This window comes from Hippoglossus hippoglossus, chromosome 13 (assembly GCF_009819705.1).
Source record: "Hippoglossus hippoglossus isolate fHipHip1 chromosome 13, fHipHip1.pri, whole genome shotgun sequence".
Lineage (NCBI taxonomy): Eukaryota > Metazoa > Chordata > Actinopteri > Pleuronectiformes > Pleuronectidae > Hippoglossus > Hippoglossus hippoglossus.
Window position 1 is genome coordinate 23,640,969 of NC_047163.1, and position 25,276 is coordinate 23,666,244.

Consider the following 25,276-nt stretch of genomic DNA (forward strand, 5'->3'; position numbering starts at 1 on the left):
CACAAGGACTGAACGTTTGTTTAAGCATGTATTAATCTATTGTATATGTGTGTATATATTTATATATTATACATATGGATGGATGGATGGATATAGATAGATTTTATATTGTTAGTAGGCCTATTGCTTAAGATATTGCATGTGGGGGTGTATATGAATGTGTGTGCATGTATGTTGTGCCTCTGTGTTTTAACTGAGATAATAAAGTTTACCTTGACCTTCTTAGATAGACGCTGATGTGGTTGAAATAAGATAATAATCTTAGTTTTATTTCAAGAATAAAAGTGTCATGGTGCAGCTCTAAGTTAGAGATCATTATATTTACTTTTTGATAATTAGAAGGTTCTAATGTTCTTTGTTTTAATTTTTTTGTAAAATGTACCTAAGTGAAAATTAGAATCTAGGATCGCCACTGGCTCTACGTGTCTCTCTCTGGGCTCAGGAGCTATTTATAAACAGTCTATGGTAAGGACTCGTGCGGGGTGGATTTCATGCATAGACCATATATAAAAGCATAAACTCGGTGTGGGTAGTTGGCGATATAAATAAATGCTAAACTCCGCCCTGCCGCCACGTCAAAGACCGGACCGCGAGTCCATAAACGAGCGCACCCTGCAATCACACTGACTGACTGTCGGTGAATGAGATAAACAAAGAGCCGGCGACTTTTCAGGAAATCACACAACGCTCCTCAAGCTCCTCGGGAACATGGCAACTGGTAGGTCGGGTGCTGCTCTCCCCCGTGTCGGTGCCGGGGCTCCGTGTCGCCGGCAGCCGGAGCGCAGTGTGTATTTGACAGCCGGATGATGACAGCTGAGGGAGCTAACTGGCTAAGCTAGCACGCACCGCGTTAGCACGCCAGTCTGCTAGCATGACTCCGCCGATGTTTCCTCAGCTCAGTCAGCCCAGTCCACCCCCGCAGAGTGTCAGCAAGGTGCCGACAGCCGGGCAGCTAACACGCCTGAACCCGCTGGGTAAAAGCTAGTGTCAGCTCCAGGAACTGGAAGTGTTAGCATGTGCAGCTAGCTTAGTCAGGGCTAGAGTTGGAAGTGGCAGAAGCTGTCAAAGTATTTAAAGTGCCGGCGATTCATTGAAGTGGTGTTTTCATGAGGGGACACACTTTTAAGAAAGGGCACAATGTCTTCAAGGTTGCGCCTCTCTTTTAATGCTGTCAAAGTTCACCTTTAGCAAGCCAAGACTGAGAGTGTCTTTCTTTCACTTTCACTGGAGGGAATCTGGCGTTTCATAACGCGATTTGTTAGGCAGGCACAGATTTAGTTAATGAATTGTTCTCCCCTACACGTCATGTATTTCCTCCATGTTTTTACCATCTGAATCGAAACAATAAGGACCTTGATGGTGTCATTATTCTCTCGGGGGTTGTGTGGGTTTGTCAGCTTCTGTGTCTGATGTCTGCTGAGCCTTCACTGTCAGCTGTTGTCCAGCCATTTGCACATGGACCAGTGATGGGCATTATTTTTTTGCTTAGCTAAAATGAAGCCAGTTGTGTAACTAGTGATGTTTAAATGTGCAAGTCACCCCGGCTGCTTGTGCTTTGCCCCTTCTCCCATTGCAAACCACTGTGTGTGTGTGATGTACGTCCTTGCCATTCATGCTCTCACTGGTTGGAAAACGTGTCAGGACAACTAACTGACTGACCTCTCAGCTGTTCTTGTATCTGTTCTACAACACAGGCGCTTCTTTTCTTGTGTTTCCATAATTTAAAGTTAGTTTACAGCAATCTGCCATTACCCTGCTACAAACAGAGCGTTCACATTGCACAGATTTCCCCTTATCTGTCTTCCGATTATCTTTCCATTCTCATCAGTGTCAAAGGATTCATCACAGGACGTCGTGCAGGCCTGTTCTCATAATATTCACTGCCTTAGGCCTTCTTTTGCTATTTTCCCCCCTGATAATTAGAGTATGACAGTTAATGAAGTTTGACACTGTGGGGGTCGGTGCATTTCAGCTTTGTGTCAATGGAAAATAACAGAATGCAGCTGAGAGAGGGGTCGAACTCTAGGGCGCATGCATGACTAGGCAATGTCCCTCTCAATGTTTAATTGCTTTGCACTGTTATTTGATGGAATTACAAACCACACACCAATGTCAGTTTGATTCTGTCAAAAGTGTGTGTGTGTGTGTGTACAACTCCGTCTTCTCTACCAATGGGACTAGACGAGCTTTCCAGTTTGTTCCTCACACAGATGGAACCAGATGAGTGATGCCAGCCCTCAGCTCTCTCACGCCACTTATAGTACTACTGGAAAGCACTCTTGATTTCTTCATTGTTTGCTTCGGCTGTGCCTCCCTTTTCCAAGTCGGCCCCTCAACTAAAATCCTAATTGTGTTTAATATCCTCACTATACTGTTCTCCACTATAATCTCTGTATGGATGGTGGAAAGAAATGATGCAGCAGACAGTTGTATTCAATAAAGGATGAGCTCTAAGTTTATGACTATTGATCTGGTGTTTTCCATGCATTATTGTAACTTATTCTGAGCATGTGACTGCTCATAAATCAGATCTTAAGTGGGAAGTGTGTATGCCTAAAGTGCACAGATGTGTCATGGGAATTGGGGCAGTACTAGGAAATTGCTCCTCCAAGTTGTAGACTGTCCATCTGTGAACATCTTCCTATTACATGTTAACTTTATTGGCGCTTGCTTTGCCTCCTCTCCTTCAACATTCATTCTGCTTTTCACCTCTTCATTTGTTTGTACTTCATTGTACCCAGCCAAATCCCTAATCCTTCCTTCTTTCTCCCTCAGGTCTGAGTCAGGAGAAGCTAGCGACCTTCCTTAAACGGCTGCGGGCGGAGCCACGCTACCTGTTGGCCCAGAATGTGTCGACGTGCATTGACCCATTGGAGGTTTGTCTGCACCGGCAGACTGTCCAGGATACTGTGCACATCTTCCAGCACTCTATCCCCACAGAGGGCAAGCCCATCACCAACCAGAAAAACTCAGGTAGGACAAAGTGTACAGAAACATTCAGGATGTAGCGTAACTTCCACAGGAATAAAAGATATGTTTGACAGTGAGTGATGTCTTATGCTGGTTTATACTTCATGCATTCTATTGGAGGCGCTCTGGTTCAGAGTAATCTAAATTTAGTCATCAGAGGGTATATGCGTGATGTATGATAAGAACTATATATCCAGTGTCTGCAGCTGTCGTGCGCAGCTTGAATGAACTAGGATTTAGTCTTTTAGTCCTCCATGACAAACAGGTCCTCACAGATTATTAGAGATCACAAACAGATGTTATTTATTACACTTTGGAACTGACATAAATGGTTCTGAATTGACATCTTAAGTATTTCCTCATCGCAAAATACATCACAAACGAAGGATACAAATGCTTTCACTTTTGAAATGATGGTAACCAGTTACATTGGCAGAATGGTTGTTGCACAAGTAATTTTCGGACAGATTTTGACCGAACAATCATCAATGTCATTAAATATCAAAACTTGTAGCCTCTGTTTTGTAACCTAAAGGTTCAGTCTGTAGTATTTAGTGACATCTAGAGGTGAAGTTTCATGTTGCAGCTGAACACCCCTCACCTCACCCTCCCTTTCCAAACATTAAAGAGAACCTGTGGTAGCCTTCAGTTGTCATACAAACTCCAAAGGTGTTTAGTTTGTCCAGTCTGGGCTACTGTAAAAAACATGGCAGCCTCCATAGAGAGGACCTGCTCCAGATGTAAATATAAAGTTTTAACAATAAAGGGCTAATTCTAGAGTAAAGAAAATTTGTATAATTTAGATGAAACACACTAGTGAAAACATCAGAAGGATTATTTTATATTTAATTTCTGCCAATAGATCCCTTTCACCTAAACCTTACACACTGGACCTTTTTTTAAAATGCATTTCATTAAATATACTTATGAAAAAACACTGGTGTCCAAAAGTCTGACACAACTTTCCCATTTACTGTACATTCCTGTAAATGTTGGTGTGCTCTGACACACTTTCAGTTCCACATGAATCATTTTTGTCATTAAGTTGCTGAAAACTGATTTCGCTATGTGCCTCATGTCAACAGTGTTGGGGGATTTCGTGTAGGATAAAAAGGGTTGTCTCAAAAATAAACAAGATTTGTCAAAAAACTGATATGGATGCATATAAAAAAGCAACCCATGTTCACATAATTTCAAAGCAGTATGTAGGTCTGAAACTGATCATCTAAACTAAATATCCTCCATCAAGAAAAGCTGTTGGTTTCCTCTTATTCCAGCATAGTTTGAAATCATACAACAGAGACATTTTGGCTTCTCCAAATATGTCCATTAAACCTCTGCATCAATCTAAAAACTTGCAGCATGTGTTGGAGGACATCTGCCTACATTATTATTAAACAGGGATTATTAAACCAGCAAATCAGTTTCAGCTCTAAAAATCCTTAGGCAGGTTCAACCCAGTCTTTTGTTCAATGATAGACCTAATGAACAAGTCACTCTAGCTTTGCAGGTTTAGCTTGTGAGTCCAAAAATATTCTATTGTACTTGTGACCACAGTCGACATTGGTACACACGTGTATAAAAATCCTGACTAACATGCATGTGGTTTTCTTTTCATCACTCAGGGAGATGTTGGATCTTCTCGTGCCTCAATGTCATGCGACTTCCCTTCATGAAGAAGTTTAACATAGAGGAGTTTGAGTTCAGTCAGTCCTATCTCGTTTTAACAATAAAGGGCTAATTCTAGAGTAAAGAAAATTTGTATAATTTAGATGAAACACACTAGTGAAAACATCAGAAGGATTATTTTATATTTAATTTCTGCCAATAGATCCCTTTCACCTAAACCTTACACACTGGACCTTTTTTAAAATGCATTTCATTAAATATACTTATGAAAAAACACTGGTGTCCAAAAGTCTGACACAACTTTCCCATTTACTGTACATTCCTGTAAATGTTGGTGTGCTCTGACACACTTTCAGTTCCACATGAATCATTTTTGTCATTAAGTTGCTGAAAACTGATTTCGCTATGTGCCTCATGTCAACAGTGTTGGGGGATTTCGTGTAGGATAAAAAGGGTTGTCTCAAAAATAAACAAGATTTGTCAAAAAACTGATATGGATGCATATAAAAAAGCAACCCATGTTCACATAATTTCAAAGCAGTATGTAGGTCTGAAACTGATCATCTAAACTAAATATCCTCCATCAAGAAAAGCTGTTGGTTTCCTCTTATTCCAGCATAGTTTGAAATCATACAACAGAGACATTTTGGCTTCTCCAAATATGTCCATTAAACCTCTGCATCAATCTAAAAACTTGCAGCATGTGTTGGAGGACATCTGCCTACATTATTATTAAACAGGGATTATTAAACCAGCAAATCAGTTTCAGCTCTAAAAATCCTTAGGCAGGTTCAACCCAGTCTTTTGTTCAATGATAGACCTAATGAACAAGTCACTCTAGCTTTGCAGGTTTAGCTTGTGAGTCCAAAAATATTCTATTGTACTTGTGACCACAGTCGACATTGGTACACACGTGTATAAAAATCCTGACTAACATGCATGTGGTTTTCTTTTCATCACTCAGGGAGATGTTGGATCTTCTCGTGCCTCAATGTCATGCGACTTCCCTTCATGAAGAAGTTTAACATAGAGGAGTTTGAGTTCAGTCAGTCCTATCTCTTTTTCTGGGACAAGGTAAGACCGAAACACTTTGTGTTTTGTTGTCATGTGAAATGTATGTTTGGTAATGTAAAGCCTCACTTATATGGAATTTGGGGGCAAATGGTGATACCAAATGTATATTTAGGCCAGGACATATATTCAAAAAAAGGGGATATGATGTCATTATCAAACAAATAAATGTAATTGAGGCTTGATAATTTTAATAAAAAGCAAGCACAAATGATACCAAATTACGTATAAAACTTGAATTAAGAAAAACAAATTTTTTAATTTAAAATATAAACATAAATCCACATCTTTTCTGCACTGTTTATTCTTTAAAAATGTCATAATGGCATCCATAAACGCTGATATTTAAACATCTGTGAAAGGCTCATTTTAGCCCATATCATCTGCCATTGAATTATTGGCTCAGCTATCGGCTATTGAGTGTTTCTTTCTTGTCTTTATCAGCTTTATTTCCAGATTTCAGTTATGAGTTTTGTAATATTCTAGCAAATGGATGTTTTTGTTGTTATGCAGTCAGGACACCGCGTGTGTGTGTGTGTGTACACGCCTGTGCCCTGTCACTGCTGTTACTATGCAGCGTTCTACTCACTATACAGTCATTGTCCAGCTAAAACCCTCTTTTGTTTGTTGTGGTCACTGTTTTTCCCAGGCCAACTTCACAGTGACACCTCGTTCACTCTCTCTCTCTGGCATCGTGGCGTTTTCTTGCACGTGTTCAGAAGAATAGTGGTGGCACCATGAATACTACTTGTCTTTGTGCCAGACACAAGGGTAACACTAGCTGTAAAAAATAATACTAAATAAGGAAGCAGTAGATGTGGAACTCTAAGAATACCCTGCTCTACTCTGGTGTAGAGTTGCAAGTCTGTCTCTAAATGCTACCTCTAATTGCTTTTAAAGCTGAAGTCACAGCTGTCAGGTTTCTGACTAGAAGTCTGTACCACATACTGTAACATCAATGATAAAAGCCCATCCCAGGGTTTTCTCTCTTTATTTACCTGCCACGTCGCATGCTTTTGTTTGTTCCCTTTTCTACAGATTGAGCGTTGCTACTACTTCCTCCAAGCCTGCGTGGAGACGGCACAAAGGAAGGAGCCAGTGGACGGACGTCTGGTTCAGTTCCTTCTCGCCAATCCAACCAATGATGGAGGCCAGTGGGACATGCTGGTCAACCTCATTGGTTAGTTCTCATCATGATACATAAATACAAAGTTTGTTTGAATTTACTGAATTACTGACTTGTGCAGTTACAAAAGTATTTAGTTACTGCTGATGCTGTTACTATTGTTGTTTTCACACTACATTATCTCTATATTTTTACACCTGTATATATCTTGGAGAGAGAAGACTCTCTTCATTGTATCTGAGTAAGATGACAGTAAAGATCTTGAATCCTGTATTAGGAAAATGAACTGCACTTACACTAAATATGTAAATCATCAAACAGAAGAAAACAGTGGTGGAACATTAAAGTTAGTTGACTGGGCTAAAACTCTTGTTTACTCTCTACTGTCTTCAGAAAAGTATGGCGTTATTCCAAAGAAATGCTTTCCAGAGTCACACAGCTCAGAGGCCTCACGCAGAATGAACGATATCCTCAATCAGAAGGTGCCTGCAAGACATTTTCACTCTTGTTTTTGCAAATTCAATCGAAATTCACAAATTGGTAAGTTGTGTAATCTCCAATAAATATTTATTGTTTTTGTCTCACTGTGTGTTGCAGCTGAGAGAATACTGTCTACGACTGAGGAACTTGGTGGCAAGTGATGCGACTAAAGCTGAATTGTCTGAGGCTATGGACACCATGATAGAGGAGGTGAGACACACACAGAAACATTTCCTTAATAATATTTTATATCAAGCATTTCCAAAAAAGGAACCATTTGAGGAACCCTAACTAAATCTCTGTTTGACTGGACGGACAAGGGACTTACTTTAGCTCCTGTATGATAAGTAGTAAGTAGTACATTCCAGAGGTTCAGAGACTGCAGAGTTTGCAGTGCTGAAATTTGATCCAACACAACCCTGCAACTGCTACTACAGTGCAAGCTTCATTGACAAATTAAGGAATCACTGGAGGACTCTAATATTGAGGACGAGAGATGTATCTATCTTTTGTACTTTATTACGATTGAAAGATAATGGCTATATTGTCAGATTTCTTACTGGTTAAAAACAAACATTAGAACAAGAGGAATTAAACTCATTTGTTTCAGAGATAGGTAACCAAAAAAACACTTAGCAGAGTCTCTCTACTTTGAAGACAGGTGTTATGAAGTTTTTAGCCTCTTTTTCATGTATTCACTTCAATAAAAATGCAAACAGAAATACACAGAGGAATATTGGTTCTTAGGTTATTTACTGTGATTTCATAGCTACAATCATGCTTGTTATACAATGTGATGATGGATGATTCATGTTTTCAAGACACACAGATAAGCGTATGTACGTAGTATCGATTAAATATCGTGATTATATATATATCATTAAATAAGTGATTTGTAGCTTACACCCTTGTTTTTAGCTCAGTGACATTGTTTCATTTTAACCAGAAGAGGGCGCCATCAGACAATATTTAATGTCCAGTCAGAAAAGATACCCATAAAGGTTTAGCATTAGACTGAGTTCAAGATTCACTTATGCAGTTTTATCTAAATAAAATAACAAAAAATTTAAAACCCAAATAGTCTTATTTATTTTTGTATTATTTTTCATCAGTGACAGTTTTCAATTAATGGAACAGATGGCAGACACATAACAAGAACTTACATTTTCAATCTTTTAAAGACTTTCTAGCAAGTTGACAACAACAATGCTGACTTTCTTATAAATAATTAAAGACTCCAACAGACCCTTCTAAATACCCATCTACCTCTATCAATTCACTCGTCTTGTTGTTTTTCCTCTTTTTTCTTCTTCAATGACAGTCGTATGGCACACCCTGTTGACAATGTTTAGCTGACTCTGTACTGTGCACATGTCACTTCTGGACTGCAGAGTTTGTGTAAAAGCAACAAATAAAAATCACCTGCACACAATAACTGCCCCAGATACAACAAAGTTTAAAGATAGTGATCTTGTTTATGGAGCAGTCTCACACTGACGCTGTGCAGTAAAGAAAAATCAGCTCCAAAACAAAAACACGACCTAATCCACTCTTACAATGAAGGTAAACATGTAGGTGTCAACAAACACTTTTATAATACATGGTATTACGTGTCTGCCATTATGGTTTGGACAATGTGTAGGTGTGTATTCATAAGAGCCTTAATTCCTGCTTCGTGTGAGTGTGTGAGTAAGACGACCAGTCAGTCAATCAGCCTCCTATTGAGATGATTGCATCCAGTTCAGGGACCTGGTTAAGCAGCCTTTGTTGTCAGCTGTTTGGTTGTATTGTGCTGCTGGCTGGTTGCTTGTTTAAACAGTCGCCTGTATCTCACAGTGGCCCCTGTGGCTGCCCAGCTATTACAGCACAAACTCACACAAACCTGTGCACACACAAACATATGTTGTGCAACAGCACAAGACGGCTCCCGCTGTACTGCATGACAGGGTGGGCGGGGGTGGAGGGTGTTTGTTTGTCCACCTGGAAGTGGTTTGTTTTGTGAAACATCGCTCCGTCATGGCCGGTGGTAATGGAGGATTCAGTCATGTCAAATGTACGACCTGCACAAAGAGCCAATATGTTCAAGGATACTGTTGCAAACGCATTTGATCGGCATCAATGTGATCACCATCATTCATAATGGGACGCCTACCTCACTACAACAAGTTGATTCTTTAATGTTAATTGACTTCAGATTCATTATTATTGTGTTAAATCCCAGCTATTTAAATCATAAATACAATGTATCCTATTATTTTAACTATTTTAACCCTGTTATCAATCCAGTTATGAAAGAGTTGTCACACATTATTGTATTTATTTATTTAATCTATTTTAAAACATAACATCCACTTGCATTTCAGGTCTCATACTCATGTGTTTCAGATTATCTGTAATTTGAAATATACAAAAAATTAAATTGAAATAAAGATCATATATTGGTTTTATGCCGATAATTCCTTTCATATAACCAGTACACAAGTTTCGATTTCCTCTGCAGGAAGCGCCATATTTGCACTTAATTAAACAGACTGCACTTGGAACGACGAGACACATTGTAGTACAGTGCAATCACAGTGTCTTGAACAACAAATAATCAATAGAATTATTGAAATGATAAGTGCCAGAATCAGTGTTTAATTACATTAGCGTTTAATTACACCCTGACTGATTGTTTGAGTTGCCTCTAACTTCAACAACACCGTTATACATGTTAACTCTGTAAATTAGAAGTGATGTGATAAACCTGTTATTAAAGTCTGTATTAGTATTGAGGTATTAGTTTTGTGTAGTAGAGTACTTGTAGGAGCTGTTTGTTCGGACCACTTTGCTGCAGTCCATGTGTACATGTACTTTTGTCCAAAACTCTGTTTATGTACATGCCGTCATGCTGTCCATGTGTGTTTATAGGCTTACGTAGTTGGTTTTCTTGGACTCTCACAAGTAGGAAACTAGTGTTTCCTCTACTTGTTCACGTGCATCTGCATCTATGTGTGCGCACATGTGTTGTGTCAGTCCTACTTTAGTGTGTGTGGAGGTGACGCTGTCCACTCTCCCTTCGTGGTGGCTGTGATTGAGCTCTGGTCTTCATCACGCCAGCCCCGCACACACTGCCATGACAGGCAAGCAAGGTCAACGTCTCTCCTTCCACTTACTGTACCTGGGGTGCGTGTGATTTCACTGAACCCCTTTGCATGTCAAGAATCTATTCCTATTCAGGCACATTCATTAAAATCAAACGCGTCACGTGTGTCTTCTCAATATAGGTTCAAACCATTGAAACTACACCTGCAGCAAGAATGAGCAAATCAGTTCAGTACAGTTTACCTTCATAGATGCTGTTTTAGGATGACGGTATCCATACACTGCATTATTGAGGCAGGGAAGATCAGTTCAACTTTCAAAGTCAGTCTTTCTCTTTCATGCTGTGTCTGTTGTGTGTCGCTGCTCCTCTACTATCACTGACACAGACAAGCTGGACAACTCACACACGCGCACAAATAAGTTACATTCGCTGGGAACTATACATGAAGACGCAGTGCTTTACACCAATGAAACACGCACAGATGGTATCCCTCACGACACAACTGTAAGTCCTCCGTGCTCCATTACGTCATGGAATCAGAAACACCATGTGCGGCTCTGGTCTTGGCTCTGAACACACAGAGTGTGACTCTTCGGACAAGTCTAATTTATGACACAGCCATCAACCCGCAGAGGACTTTTGCTTCTCTCTGCAGCTCAGAGGCACCACTGGCTATTGGCTCGGTTGATCGGTTGTTCTATGTGGGTGGGTTCCTGGGTATGTGTCATTGTCAGGGACTGACTGGATAGTCCTGCCAGTTGTCCACTCAATGAATTTCTTTGCACCATTGTTAGAATTTAACAGTGACCATATGTGTTGCATGTTTACAAAACATGGAAGTTTAATCAAAACCTCGCTCATTTTTATCCAAACTGTTTGCATGGTGTCATTTGCTTATGCTCAAAAGTTCCAGCTTCTAGACAATAGTTGTATCAACTAGCAGTGCAGCAGTGTTGTGTATGTTTTCCTCAATTTGTCACCACCTGGGTGAGATTCACATCCTAATTATGTCTTGAAAGGCTTTTAACATTGTCTTCTTATTATTTAAGAAGTGTTAAAATTTGTACTGACAGATGAAAGTCATTTAGCTTCGTCTTTTTCATAGCAATTCATTGTTATGAGCATGGGGAGAGAGAATGGGAAAGACACGCAGCTACCAGCCAGGTCGGAACAGAACAAGTGGCCGCTGCAGGAGGACAAAGTTGAACTTCCTTGCTCAAGGTTGCCAATACGTGCAGATATATTGAAGTGTGTTGCCATTGTCTTGATCTGCTTTCTATATGTGTTAGTCTCAGTTCAAACTCCAGGTGTTTTAAAAAATATGCAAACATTCAGAGGAATGCCAACCGGTCAACACTGGAGCACAGATGCTATCAAACATTGGGTGTGATTTATCCCAATAGTTTTAGTAATTGTTTACAGCAAGATGCACCAAGTCTCCATGTCACTGCAGTGAGACGGGTTGACGTTTGACTAGAGACTAATGAGTAAGAGAAAATATTGACTTTTAACAAATTGCATCTGAATCAGTTAAAATAGCTGCATCCTGAAGCCTGTTGACAGCTCAGATGTTTAGAGTATTAAGATGTGAATGAGATGGCCTTTGAAGGTATTATCTTAACATGGGTGAAGTCACATTTTGCTAGTGAAACCTTTGGTTGAAGAACTTGAAGTCTACCCTGAGGGTTTGCAGTAAAATGATCCGTGTTTTCTAAGAAGAAAATTACAGAATGCCAAGTAAACATCAGTATTCAGCATTACATTTCTGACACTCCCATTGCTTTGTGAAAGGAGTAATTGAATATTGAATTAGAATTTAATCAAATTAAATATAGACTGAAAAAGTGGGCACATCATCTAATTCATTTGATAAAGTGGATGTAGACTCCTTCACATTAGTACATTTATTATTTGGCAGCTTGTTGATAAAATAAATTAATTTTCTTTTCAAATGCATTAGAAATTTAAAAACTGAAATATTGAATTAACATAAGGTCTTGGAGCCTCAGTACTCAGTGGACAGTGATTATAGCCTCAAGCCTTGTTGGGTATGATCACAATAAGCTTTGCAGACCTGGATTTGGGGATTTTCTGCCATTCTTCTTTTGAGATCCTCTCAAGCACTGTCAGGTTGAATGGGGACTGACGGTGAAGGGCCATTTTCAATTTTCTCCACAGATGTTCGATTAGGTTCAAGTTGGGGCTCTGGCTGGGACACTCAAAGTCACTGACACAGTTGTCCTTAAACCACTCAAGGGTTCTCTCAACTGTGCCCATGGTCATTGTGCTGTTATAAGGTGAACCGTCTCCCCAATCTGCGGTCCTGAGTGCTGTGGAACAGGTTTTCCTAAAGGATATCTTTGTACATGGCTTCATTCAGCTTTACCTTAACTTTGCCCAACCTCTCCCGGGTACTTAAAAACACGCCGACAACATGATGCTGCGACCACTGTGCTTCACCTTTGTGATGGTGAGGGGTGGTACCTGTTTTCCTGCAGACATGACACTTAGAACTGAGGCCAAACAGCTCATGGTATCATTAGACCAGATAATCTTGTTTCTCACAGTGTAAGAGTCCTTAAGGTGCTTTTTATTTGTCTTTCAAATTTTTATCATTTCCACATGGGTACAGAGTAACCATTAGGCTATTGATCACCTCTCTTACCAAGGTCCTTCTCCTCCCATGGCTCAGGTAGGCTGAGCCATGGGAGGAGAAGGACCTATTTTGTTTTGTTGAAGCCTCCTCATACCTGCGCCTCAATGCAGTCATGTCTCTGCACTCGATCTTATCTCTGATATGCCTGTTAGCTCTGAAACCGTTATATAGAAATCTTTGTGTCTTTCCTTTTATTTACCACAGATGAACTGTACTGGGTTATAAATTAGATGGGCAGAATATTAACATTAACATTTTACACTTGTGCCACACTTTTTTTCAAATAACATCCAATAAAAACTGAACATTATAATCCATATAAAGGAGGAGTTATTGCAGTATATTCCATTAGTTGTATCTAGGTGTACCTTTATAAATTGGCAAGAAATATCACACTGGTATACATTTACCCAATTTAATCAGACAAAAACAGTTCAGTCTGTGAACTGTGCTTTGGTGAGACACTTGCAGTAAATTACTGTTTTTATTCATTTTAGTCCCCTTCCATCTTCATCTTCTCTCTACCTCTCTCACCTTTTCCCTCTACCTTGTCACTCATGTATATCTGTCACTGAGGAAGCAGGTGTTTCAATATTGATCCTGCTCTGATGTCATTGTACTCTTTATCCTCTGACGGGGATCTCTCTGTCAGTCCAGCCTTCCCCTCGCACCTACTTAATGTACCTTGCCCAGGGAGGATGAGTGAGCATGCAGCTGAACCAGGATATTGGAATGGGTATGCTCTCAGAATGCATCGGGACATCTGAAAGAAGAATGGTATAGTCAGTGGAAAGGTATAAAGTTACCAGGGCAGGGTTGTTATTGGAAGAAAGCGACAGAAATGAGGAATGAAGAGAAAAGGGGACGGGGCTCAGATGCTGAGGGCATCTGGGCAAACATAGACCAGACCAGGGGATGGATACCTTGGCATGTCGTCTCGCACTCAGGGCAGTCTAAACAGAGTGGTAAAATTAGGAGCGCAGAGTTGAAAAGATGCCTTTGTTGACTCTGCTCATGTGTATATTTTTGTGTATGTCTGCTCTCTTGTGACTTTTAAGCATTTGTGTAATGAAGAAAGGATTGTTTGTTTGCGTAAGCCAGGCCTGAATTTATGTATTTCGGTGCATTTGTCTCCACGTGAGAATGTTCCCGGGTGTGTTGGTGAGTAGAATAGTGGCCTCAGTGGGCTCCGGTTCTTAAAGCAATAATGTCATCTTAATGCAGAGGTATATAACGTGTTGACAAAACATGGGAAAATACTTCTCCAGGCATGGTCAAAAATACCTGCATAAGCCTGGGTCCATAACCTAAACACTTTGTATTATTTAGTGCTACTAATTATTTGTTAGTATTAATAAGGCTAAATATATCATTTTCTGTTTATGGACATTAGAGTGAACATAATATAAACTTTGCCTGCAGCTTGATTTTCGATATAGCTGCATGGAGGAATAGGAGATGAAGACTATTGAGGATAAGACCATCTGTTCACCGTGTAGCTACAAAAAGACTCACTCTGCTATACTATCAAATGTAAATCTGCCATATCTCTGGCAGTATTTCTCACACGGAAGTGTTTTGTATAACTGAACCTACTTGTGTATTTTAGTGAGCTTTCAATTTCATTTAAGTCATCCTAATTTTCCAATTGTCGCTGCAAACAGCTTTTAACCTCCAGCACATTTCTATCACTCCTTCCCAGAGCACATGCTTTGCATCTTAAGACTTGTTAAGACTTTTCTATGCACTTTTCCAGTTGGCAGACAACAGTGTTGTAATTGAACTAAATTGGCTAACTGAGATTTGATTCAATGCCCACTGCTGACTCTGACAATTTCATCCACATGGGAGGATTGTATTTCCCTAATGTATCTCATCAGGAAACTCAAAATTGGTTAAGAGGCGGATTCCCAGAATCATATTTTTCAGGATGAAAGACAACTATCTAATCTTACCTTTTTTTGGTCTGAAACTAACAATGAACTGCACTCCACCTTAATTTCTCTTCCCTTTTATAAATCATATTTGAGAGGAAAAGCAACTGCTCAATCCCGGGAGATGAGGACAGAGGATGGGCGAGATGACAAGCAAAAAGGGGGAAATTCCTGAGATAACTATATCGGAGTTTAGAAGGGCCAGATTGACAGATGGCCCAGTCCAAACAACCCAGTTTAGCCCACAGGAACTCATTGTGAACTTCAGCGCCACAGGAAGACGTATGCAGAGGGAGGGAGCAAGGGTGTGGGGTGCAAATGGGGAAATGGATGCATGTGGAAAAAGATGGAGGGAAGGGAATCAATGTTGAGAGGAAAAATAGGGGAAAGTTGAGACGCCCAAGCACTGATGGATGAGTATATGCAGGAACATGGAGACTGCACATTAGAAATATTTACTTAAAATTAAACTATCAAACTTTTCCAGCAACCTTTATTAAGATGAGGAAGAACAAATGTGACTACTCACTCATCGTGTTTCTCTTTTTTACTGTAGAGTCTATCATATTATATAGATGGTTATAAATGAGCGACACGTTTGGCATAAAACCCAGATTTGTGAAGTTTGAGTACAGTTTTGTGAAGTCGATGTTAAACTTTGTGTTGCGCTGCAGGTGTTCCGGGTGGCTAGCGTTTGTCTAGGCAGCCCTCCTGAGACCATCTGTTGGGAGTACCGGGACAAGGACAAGAACTTCCATCGCATGGGACCCCTCACCCCCCAGGAGTTTTACAGGGAGCATGTCAAACCCCTATACAACATTCAGGACAAAGTAAGTGGGCCTTATGATTGGCACTAAAACACTGTTAGGCAGTAATGCGTAGAACCTCAGTTTCTAACTTGTACTCATTCTGCGTTCTGTTTGTCTCTCCCTGTCCTCAGGTCTGCCTAATAAATGACCCTCGACCCCAGAACCCTTTTGGAAAGCTGTACAGTGTGGAGTTCCTGGGTAACATGGTTGGCGGCCGTTGCACTCTGTACAACAACCAGCCCATTCAGCTGCTTAAAAAGGCAGCGGCAGAGTCCATCAAGGAGGGAGAGGTCAGTTGGAAAAACTGTATGTGACGTGTGTGATTTTAAGCGTTGAAACTTCATACATTTTTAACATGGCTACTGTTTTTTCTCCCAGGCTGTATGGTTTGGGTGTGACGTTGGAAAACATTTTCACGGCAAGCTGGGCATTAACGACATGAATGTGTGAGTATAAAGATATAAAGATTACCAGTGTATGATATGTGACTGCAAGGTTTTGATTCCTATGGGAAGAAAAATCCCTTACAATAGTGTTGATGATGAGTTGTGGTATAGCATCATTGGTTTCATCCCTCCATCCTTCCATCGATCGATCCATTCATCCATCGATCCCTCCCTTATAGTTTAAGGGTCGCAGGGGGCTGGAGCCAATCCCAGCTGAAATTGGGCTAAAGGTGAGGTGCGGTGCGGTGAGACCCTGGCCGAAACAGAATTCGAAAGCGTTGCTTATCTCTGCTCTTTGGGTGCAGCTGCACATGTATCAGAGGTGCATGCACCAGGCTTAAATTTGCCCACTGAACCAAACCACCTTGGTGCCTAATGTCTGGTAACATCTCTGTTGGAGCTCATCTGTCAGACAGATCTTTTCTTATGCCAGAAGATTATACTTGGAATGAAGCTTAGCATGTTAAAGACGGGAATGAAAAGGTGATTTTTCTTTTATTATGGGCTTGGGAAGGCAGTGCTTTGGACTTTTTTATGGTCATCACACCTCTACCCCTGCACTGACCAAAAATAAGATTGAGTCATGTTTTAGGATTATTGGGAAAATTATTAAAATAGTGAAGTCTTTGTCTTTTCTCTTTTTGTGATCAGTATTTATTTAGGACAGGTCAGAGTTTGAGAATGTGATGTAATGTGTTAATGTTGTGCATATCTGTGTCTATCTAGGTTCAACCACGAGCTTGTGTTTGGAGTTTCAGTGAAGAACCTTTCGAAGGCAGAGCGACTCATATATGGAGACTCTCTCATGACCCATGCAATGATCCTCACTGCTGTCACAGACAAGGTACACTCACACAAACATACAGTACAGGTGTGTCTGTTCAGTACGCTACTCACACAGGAGCCTTGCTACATGTTTACGCTGCTGTAATCGGCGGTAGTTTTTCATGTTGCTGTCAATTTCCCCTCTTGTAAGTAACCCTAGCTGTCAGGAACCTTTCTTTCTTCTTTTCTCTGCTTCTCACACTTATCTCTCCATTACCTGTCTCCATTTCTCTCTCTCTCTCGCTCTCTCTCTCTCTCTCTCTCTCTCTCTCTCTCTCTCTCTCTCAGGATGGGAAAGAAGGCTACGAGAAGTGGAGGGTGGAAAACTCCTGGGGAGATGATCGTGGGAATAAAGGTAAAGCATCATAACACTGCAACACAGCAAAGTGTATTTTAACCTTATGTGACACTGACTGTTGTCCTAAAATTTGGAAAAAGATCTTTCATGGTTCTGGCTCTAAAATCTCATTAAGTGTGGCCCTGAAGTCTGAGACCACTTTACTGTACATACCCTTGCAACAAGGTCGCCTGCGTCTCTATCTGTCTTTTACATCTTTCTCACACTGTAGTGTGTCTCAGGGCAACCCATCGTCTTCCTGTTTGTCCTTATTGAATTATGAGCAGGATTAGAAAAAGGTTTCCCTGTGATGCCGCTTTATGAACTTTTAATTGCTTGTGTCCTGTTTCACAACGACTGTCAGACTTGTGTGTGTTTTCAAGCTCGAAGCTTCTGTATCCTGTTGCATAAACAGAGTTATAGAATAAGCTGGGTGAACCATTGTAGTCAGTAAATGCTAACACCAGTCAGTTTCCGTACCATAGCTTTTTATATTTTCTCTGTACTGTGCGTTATACTTAACCCAGGTCTGCATTTTGGTCTAAGTACTCTTTGTAGTGTATATATAGTTTAGTTCAAAAGTTTTTATAAAGAGCAGAAAATGGCAAGCTAACAATCTTGCCAACTGTTAGCAAGCTTGCAAGCTTGGCTGTTAACTTGGTTGCTAATGAAACATATTTCTTGTTTATTTTTCTAGTTTATTCAAATGTTGGATTTTTATGCGTAGGCAACAGCCAGTGAGTGGGGCCATTATGTTTTCAGGTTGTTCGTATGTACGTACAACGTATGTCCATCCCATTCCTGTGAACGGGATATCTCAAGAATGCCTTGAGGGAACTTCTTCAACCTAACTACAAACATTCACCTGGGCTCAAGGATGAACTGATTAGATTATGTCAAAGGTCAAGGTCACAGTGGCCTCACAAAGTATGTTTACGTGATATCTTAAGATCAGCTTGAGGGAATATCTTCAAATTTGGTGCAAACATTCACTTAGACTGAAAGATGAAATGATTAATTTTGGTGGTCGAAGGACCAAAGGTCAAGGTCACGTGACCTCACAAAGCAAAATGGCCTTGTGAACCCAATATCGCCGGAATGCCTTGAGGGGATCCTTTCGCATTTGGCACAAACATTCACTTGGACTTGGATTTGTTTTTGTTAGCCAAACGTTAAGGTCACAGTGGCCTCACAAAGTATGTTGTGTTTTCCTTGAACTTTATATCTTAAGGCCAGCTCTAGAGAATGTCTTCCAATTTGGTACAAACATTCACTTGGACTCAAAGATGATCCGATTAGATTGGTGCCTAAAGGTCACAGTGACCTCACGTTCCTGTGAATATGATATTCTGCCAGTAGGGAATTTCATTACATCTGGAACAGTTAACTTTGACTCATGGATGCGCTGATTAGAGTTAGGTGGTCAAAGGTCAAGGTGAATGTGACCTCTCAAAACACATATTTTGCCTTATGAATGTAATATCTTGGGTTAGGGCTGCTCGATTATGGAAAAAATCATAATCACGATTATTTTGGACAATATTGAAATCACGATTATTCAAACGATTACTTTTGAGTTTGAAAACATGATGCATTTATTCAGTATTTCTCTCCAAAAAAACACTTTGTAACTGAGAACTTTGAAATTTCCCAGATTTTCCTCATTATTAAATGTCCTCATCTGCCCCCCCACTACAAGCACACAAGCAGACAGACAGAGAGGGGTGGGGGATAGCTATGAGGACCATCATCATTTACCCCCGAACCCCGACATTGAACGGGTTACATACAACAACAAGCGGAGAATCGCGGGCTGACCGGCGCAGAGAAATGCGGGTCCGGTGTGAACAGCCAGGCGGCTGCGCGCTTGAGAATGGCGCGGATAAGGAGTCGCATTATACAGTGTGGCTGAGATCGATGTCTGTCTCTGCGTTGATGTCGTGGGGGTTGTGGCGTTGTCTTTTTGTTTCTTTATTAATTCGTCGTGAGTGACTTAGTGCTTTAGTTTCAGATGGTTGAATAGATTTGTTGTGTTGCCAAGTGGCGCAGATATCACCTTGTAGCAAATCTTGCACATTGTGTGGTGCTGCTCCTCGTCGGATTCTTCGAATCCGAAGTGTTCCCATACAAGAGAACTTTTTCTACCCTTTTTGTCGATCAAACGGGGCTGCCCTCCCTCTGCCATTTTCCACTCGCGCTGTTTTTTAAATACTGCCGGTCACCACACACACAACTCGCCTCCTTCACTTTACAGCTGCTTGAGAGTGAGTGCCAGTCAGCAGGGCCGCGTTGAATGCTTTGGGGGAAGAACTGAATTGCGCATGCGCGTCTCTTTCAGAAAATCTCTAGGCCTACTGTACAACGAAAAATGACAAATAAATCGTTTCAACTCGATTATATTAGTTTGGAGATCGTTTGACCCAAAAATCGAAATCACAATCAAAATTCGATTAATTGCACAGCCCTATCTTGGGTGCACCTCAAGGGAATTATTTCATATTTGGCACACATGTTCTCTTGAACTCACTGATTAACTGATTAGATTACGGTGGTCAAAGGTCATGGTCATGGTGACCTCAAAAAACATGCTTTTGGCCTCTTGAATGTGATATCTAAAGACTGCTTGAAGGAATTCCGTCAAGTTTTGATTAGTTGTGACTTGGACTCAAAGATGAAGTGATTAGATTTCAGTGATGAAAGTTCAAAGGTCACAGTGACCTTATATGAATTTGGAAAAAACAATCATAAAGAAATATGTAGACAGAAACTGTAATGGTTGGCGGAGACATACAACCGCAGTATGTTGGATTTTTAGTTCCATTGAATTCTCAATTGTCTGTAAACAATGAAATGGGAATAGGGAAATAAATGAAATTGGATAACACCGCTAAGAAGGAATAATAGTTCCCCTCCATGTCTCCAGCGATCCGCTCCCTCTGAGGTGAGCACTGTAATGACAGCTCGTTGATGATCAAGGCATCATTAGATTTGACTAGATTTATTTCACCCCCCTCAAGTAAATCTACTAATTACAAAAATGTAGTTGGAATAAATTATTTTCACCACTGAAACTTTACTTTGGCCTTTAGACTAAAATAATATACTCTGTAGAGATGGCTTATTATGACCAGAAACAAGAGCCTGCAGATATGAGTGTTTGACAGACTAACTCAGCATCTGCATTAATTGTTGCTGATATATGCGCCATTATGAGAAAGCGTATACCTGCGCCAGGGCCCAACAGTCCCCTTAAATTCAATCAAACCAAACCAAACCAAACCACATAGCACATACTCATAGATATCAGCCCCCTTGCATGATTCCCTGGAAATCAGTAAAATGTGAAAGAACACCCTATCCTGCAATGTCAAAGAAAGTGGGGAGAAAGAACTATTCTGGATCCACCCCTTGGTCCGGATCAGCGTTAAATTTGAATGGGTCCTTTCTTGGCCCATGTGCCACCCTTTCAGGTTTTGTGGGAAGCCATACAGTAGGATGGATTTAAAAAAACATTTTAAAAGCTTTTTTGGCCTGTGTGGAAGGGGGACAGAGAGAATGGACAAAGAAACAAATGTATGGTCCTTAGCGGAGGTAACAATGCAGAAAAGATTACTTATTTGTTTATGTGGAATAAAACGTAATGTTCTTACATAAAGATTCGGTTGCAATAGTTTTTTCTATTTATAGTTATTTATGATAAGGTTTATAGTTAAACTTTAAATAACAAGCCTCAATTACATTTCTTTGTCATAGAGGTTTGATAGTGACTTCTTAGGAATAATTTTTAATATAAAGCAGATATGTACTCAAGGTTTTTTAATTACTTTTTTTACTCCCAAATATTAGTATTGGCCTAAAATCCCTATTTGCCAGACTTTTGAACTATTTTTATTGGGCAGCTTATTGAGTTCATTTTTTTGTTTATTTTATTTAAACCACCAATTCCAGTAATTCATTTTGATGCATCAGGGGTAAAACATTTGTCATTAAGTAAGTAGGGTTGGTTTGTCTTTATGATGCCCCCCAGCCCAGCAGGTTGTCCACACAGCTTCCGCAGACTTCACTGTCGGCTGTTGTTATTCTCTCTGTCCTTTTCATCTCTGTTTCTAATCTTCCACTGACCCTCTCTGCCTCTTCTCTCTATCTCTGCTCCCGACATTCCACTGCAAATTATAGGAGAGTATTTCAGGTCAGTCATGCATCATCTGGCAACGCACACATACACAGTGCAGCATATACACACACAAGTGAGACACACACATTCTCACAATATTTGCTTGAACCCACAAACCGAAGTGGCTGTTGGGAAAACATGTGAAAACCCCTCAGTCAAATCAAATGTGTTTCACGCATATCTTATTCCATAAACACCAGCAGATGGGGAAGGCCGGGGCCCCCAGCCAGTCCACAGCCAAATTAATAAAGTTATTGAGAACAAAAGTTCGAGAAGTGGAGTCCTCTTGGAAATCCAGGGGCTTTGTTTTTTTGAAAAAAGCTGACGGGGAATAGAGACACCAGCATAGAAAAGGAGAGCGAGAGCTTACGTGAGAAAGGAGAGAGATGAAACAAAAATGAAGATGTAGCGCAGGTAGAAAACAGCATGAAAGAATGAAGTTCAAGTAGATGTGAAGATGATTTTGGAAAGATCACAAAGGAGAAATTGGAAGAATAGTGGTAAGAGTCGAGGAGAAGAGGGAGAGAGTGGAGTGTGTTTATAAGTTTTGGCTTAACGTCTCCCTTCAGGCCTTTTAATATTTCTCCTAAGCTTGAAAGAGTCTCTCATGAGAGGTTTAACTTTCTGGTCTCTCCGTCTTTTAGCCCTCACACAGCTGCTGTTATGACTCCACTCACTTCAAAACTCATACTTTTACACAGCTCTGGACACATGTTTGAGGCTCGTATTTTTTATTTAATGGGACATCATCCTAGATTGAGCTCTGAACGAGAGTCGACATTTAGAGAGAAGCTGGCTAACTGGCTAGCGAGAAGCTTGCCTTTCACTGATTTGTATTGGTCTCCCTTAATGGATCCATATTATTCATTAGCATTTGCTGTGCATTCTGTTGCCGAAGCTCCTCCAGTAAAGCGCAAACGTACAGAGGAACCAAGCGACCCACATTATTTTCGTACAGGAAATCGTGGTAAAGGCAGCAACTCCCATGATCTCACGCTGCTTCACGACATCATCAAACTATAGGTCTTTTGTTATTATTTTGATTGAGAGACTCTTAGTGCAGAACTTATATATGGTGCGTTTTGTCCCCACTGACACATGGAAAACGTCCTTGGGTCTCTTGAAAGCCGCTATGTAAATACAAGCTATTATTATTATTATTAAATAAATACAGGACAATATTGTTTATTTGAATGGAGGATTTCCGTCGTAGTTGACGTAACAGATTCTTAGGAAGAAAAGTTTCATTATCTTTTGATTATGCTTCTAATCTATTATAATTTTGAACCCAAACACCAGTTTGGTCCCTTCCGCACATTTAAAAGTTCCATTTCAACCTCACATTATTAAATAAAAAAAGCCTCCTATGTTTTTACTGCAGCTCCGGTGCAGCTCTTTGTACCAGATAACGTTAAAACTTTATGTTTGCAAAAATGATTTCACACCTGCATCTTACATCAAGCTTAAATCATTTACAGTGACATGTTCAGTTCTCCTGTTTTTAGAGAGCTTGAAACAGTTGGCTTTAAAAGTCTGAGACCACTTTCCCATGAGTGGAAAGTAAGATGGCTGCTTCTAGCTATTACTACATCCATCTGTTCTGACACAGGACAGTCAGCCTATCCCTAAAAGCAAATAATGACACCCAAAATTCACACACACACACACACACCGTGCCACCCAACACGCGGGTTCCAGGAAGCTCACATCACCACACACATGGACACCACAGTGAGAACCAGGCAGCGAGCCACCTAAGATTTGCGTACTTGGAAGAAGACTCGTACACAACAGACACACTGACACGCCATCCCCAATACATTGTTTGGAACTGCGGCATGCTCCTGCGGTTGCCCTGACGTCTTTGATAAGTCGGCTCGACAGTGGGAGAGATGTTCTCGTTCGCTCGACTCTGAACACGTGATTAGGGGAAAAGACGAGACTGAGCGCGATGTCACAACAGGGGTTAAAATGAATAGTGGAATTCACTCTGTGATCTGGCTCTACAGACTGAGACATAACAAACTTCTCCAGATCTCATCCCGCTTTGAATATCTGTCGGTTCGAGATGGGAGCTGCTCTGGTTTCACATAACATTTAGTCTTTGTTAATTACGTAGCAGACACACACACACACACACACACACACACACACACACACACATGCGCGCACAAACAAACACATCTTTCATTTTAATTAATCATTTCAGCATGGGGCTATATCCTCTTCCAACAAGAGATTAGGTTGTCCCAACATGTCTTCAGTCAGTGGAAGTTCAAGGTCTCATAACCAACCCAGATTTGGCCACATTGACCTTGCGCACACACACACACACACACACACACACACACACACACACACACACACACACACACACACACACACACACACACACACACACAGTGAGATAGACATTGTTTAGTTTTATCAGGGTGGGCGTGCAGATGTGATAGCATGAGTGTTGAATGTACTGAACTGAAGTGCAGGGTGTGAACTATGAGGGGCTGTGGTCCTTCTTGTCCTCCACCCTTCTGCCGGTTGAAACAATAGACTTTAATGATAAAGGGCAATTTAAACGAGCGTGCATTGACATTCTTGTCACTCCCTACTCCTCCTCTTCCAGTGAAGGATTGACTAATTATATCTGGTTTAATTAATGACCTGATGTATGTCTTCTTATATAACTAGTGTTGTTGTTCAGGCTTTCAGTTTATTGAAAGACTTTGCCCTTTTTTCCTCAAATCCTTTAATTTTAGGAAAGGTCTATTTAAAGCTTGGTGCACTTTCATTTTTGGAGGAAAAAAATGGCATGTAAGATTTCGAGAAGCACCATTCTTTTCTGTGATGAATAAAACAGTGTGAATAGACATTCCTGGTCCAATGTAAGGACTGTTAGTCCTCATGGGGAACAAAGCCTGGTTCCAAATAAGATATTAATTGTGGTTAGGTTAGGGTTGGGCAATGCATTGGATAAGGTTTTGCTTAGGCAGAGAGAGTAACAATGCTAGTCCCCATGTCCATTTTAGATCATTCAGCAATTGGATGCCTCTTTATATGTTCTGTAGACACATTGACTAGTTCTGATCCAAAGTAGGCTGTTTAAGGTAAAAGCACAAACAGTGAACAGTTAATATCCCAGATGCAAATATTCATAGAGACTATGGCCTTTTTTGTGTGAAAACATATAAGCAGTGACTTCACAATGGGGGGGAAAAAAGTGGCTGCTCTAAAAAGATAGCTAGCATGGTACATTAGCATAAAAGCTGGCTATGTTATGTGTCCCAAGCAGGAAATTGTGATTTATGTACCTATGACGATTGCACCGGCACCAAACTGTAATCCTAATGTTCTATTCAGCTGCCATCATGTCAGGGGGAAACGAATCTAATCAAACTTTAACAAACGATGTCTGTCTCTTCAGGTTACCTGATCATGACGGACGATTGGTATTCTGAGTATGTCTACGAGGTGGTGGTAGACAAGAAGTTCCTGCCCCCGGATGTCCTGGACGTGATGCAACAGGAACCCATTGTACTTCCTGCCTGGGACCCGATGGGAGCCCTGGCATAACTAGAGAAATCCAGTTTTTAGCCCCAACCTCTGGTCTGTTTGACTCCGCCCTATTTCCTTGGCTGCTTTTACCTCTCCAAAATTCCCCAGACCCCACCGACGCCTCCTTCCAAAACAGCCTCTTCTTCGAGACAAAATAATAAAGATTTTGTTTTCTTTTTTTA

At 40.6% G+C, this 25,276-nt stretch overlaps 1 protein-coding gene and 1 long non-coding RNA gene across 3 annotated transcripts; one reads left to right on the forward strand and one right to left on the reverse strand.

The window, feature by feature from the left end:
- The first annotated feature begins 563 nt into the window (after positions 1 to 563).
- On the forward strand, positions 564 to 25,276 carry blmh (bleomycin hydrolase). Its single transcript, XM_034603387.1, has 12 exons — positions 564 to 718; positions 2,776 to 2,973; positions 5,564 to 5,673; positions 6,709 to 6,850; positions 7,190 to 7,278; positions 7,394 to 7,486; positions 15,626 to 15,781; positions 15,892 to 16,050; positions 16,139 to 16,206; positions 16,933 to 17,050; positions 17,320 to 17,386; positions 24,964 to 25,276. The coding sequence occupies exons 1-12, from the start codon at positions 709 to 711 to the stop codon at positions 25,110 to 25,112; spliced, it is 1,359 nt and encodes a 452-aa protein (XP_034459278.1). The 5' UTR covers positions 564 to 708; the 3' UTR covers positions 25,113 to 25,276.
- Positions 19,376 to 19,829, reverse strand: LOC117772347. Of its 2 annotated transcripts, XR_004615759.1 has the most exons (3): positions 19,742 to 19,829; positions 19,603 to 19,711; positions 19,376 to 19,514 (listed from the first exon to the last, which is right to left on the reverse strand). It is a non-coding gene; the product is annotated as an uncharacterized LOC117772347 (long non-coding RNA). The 2 variants fall into 2 exon arrangements; XR_004615758.1 differs by lacking the exon at positions 19,376 to 19,514 and having other exon boundaries at positions 19,579 to 19,711.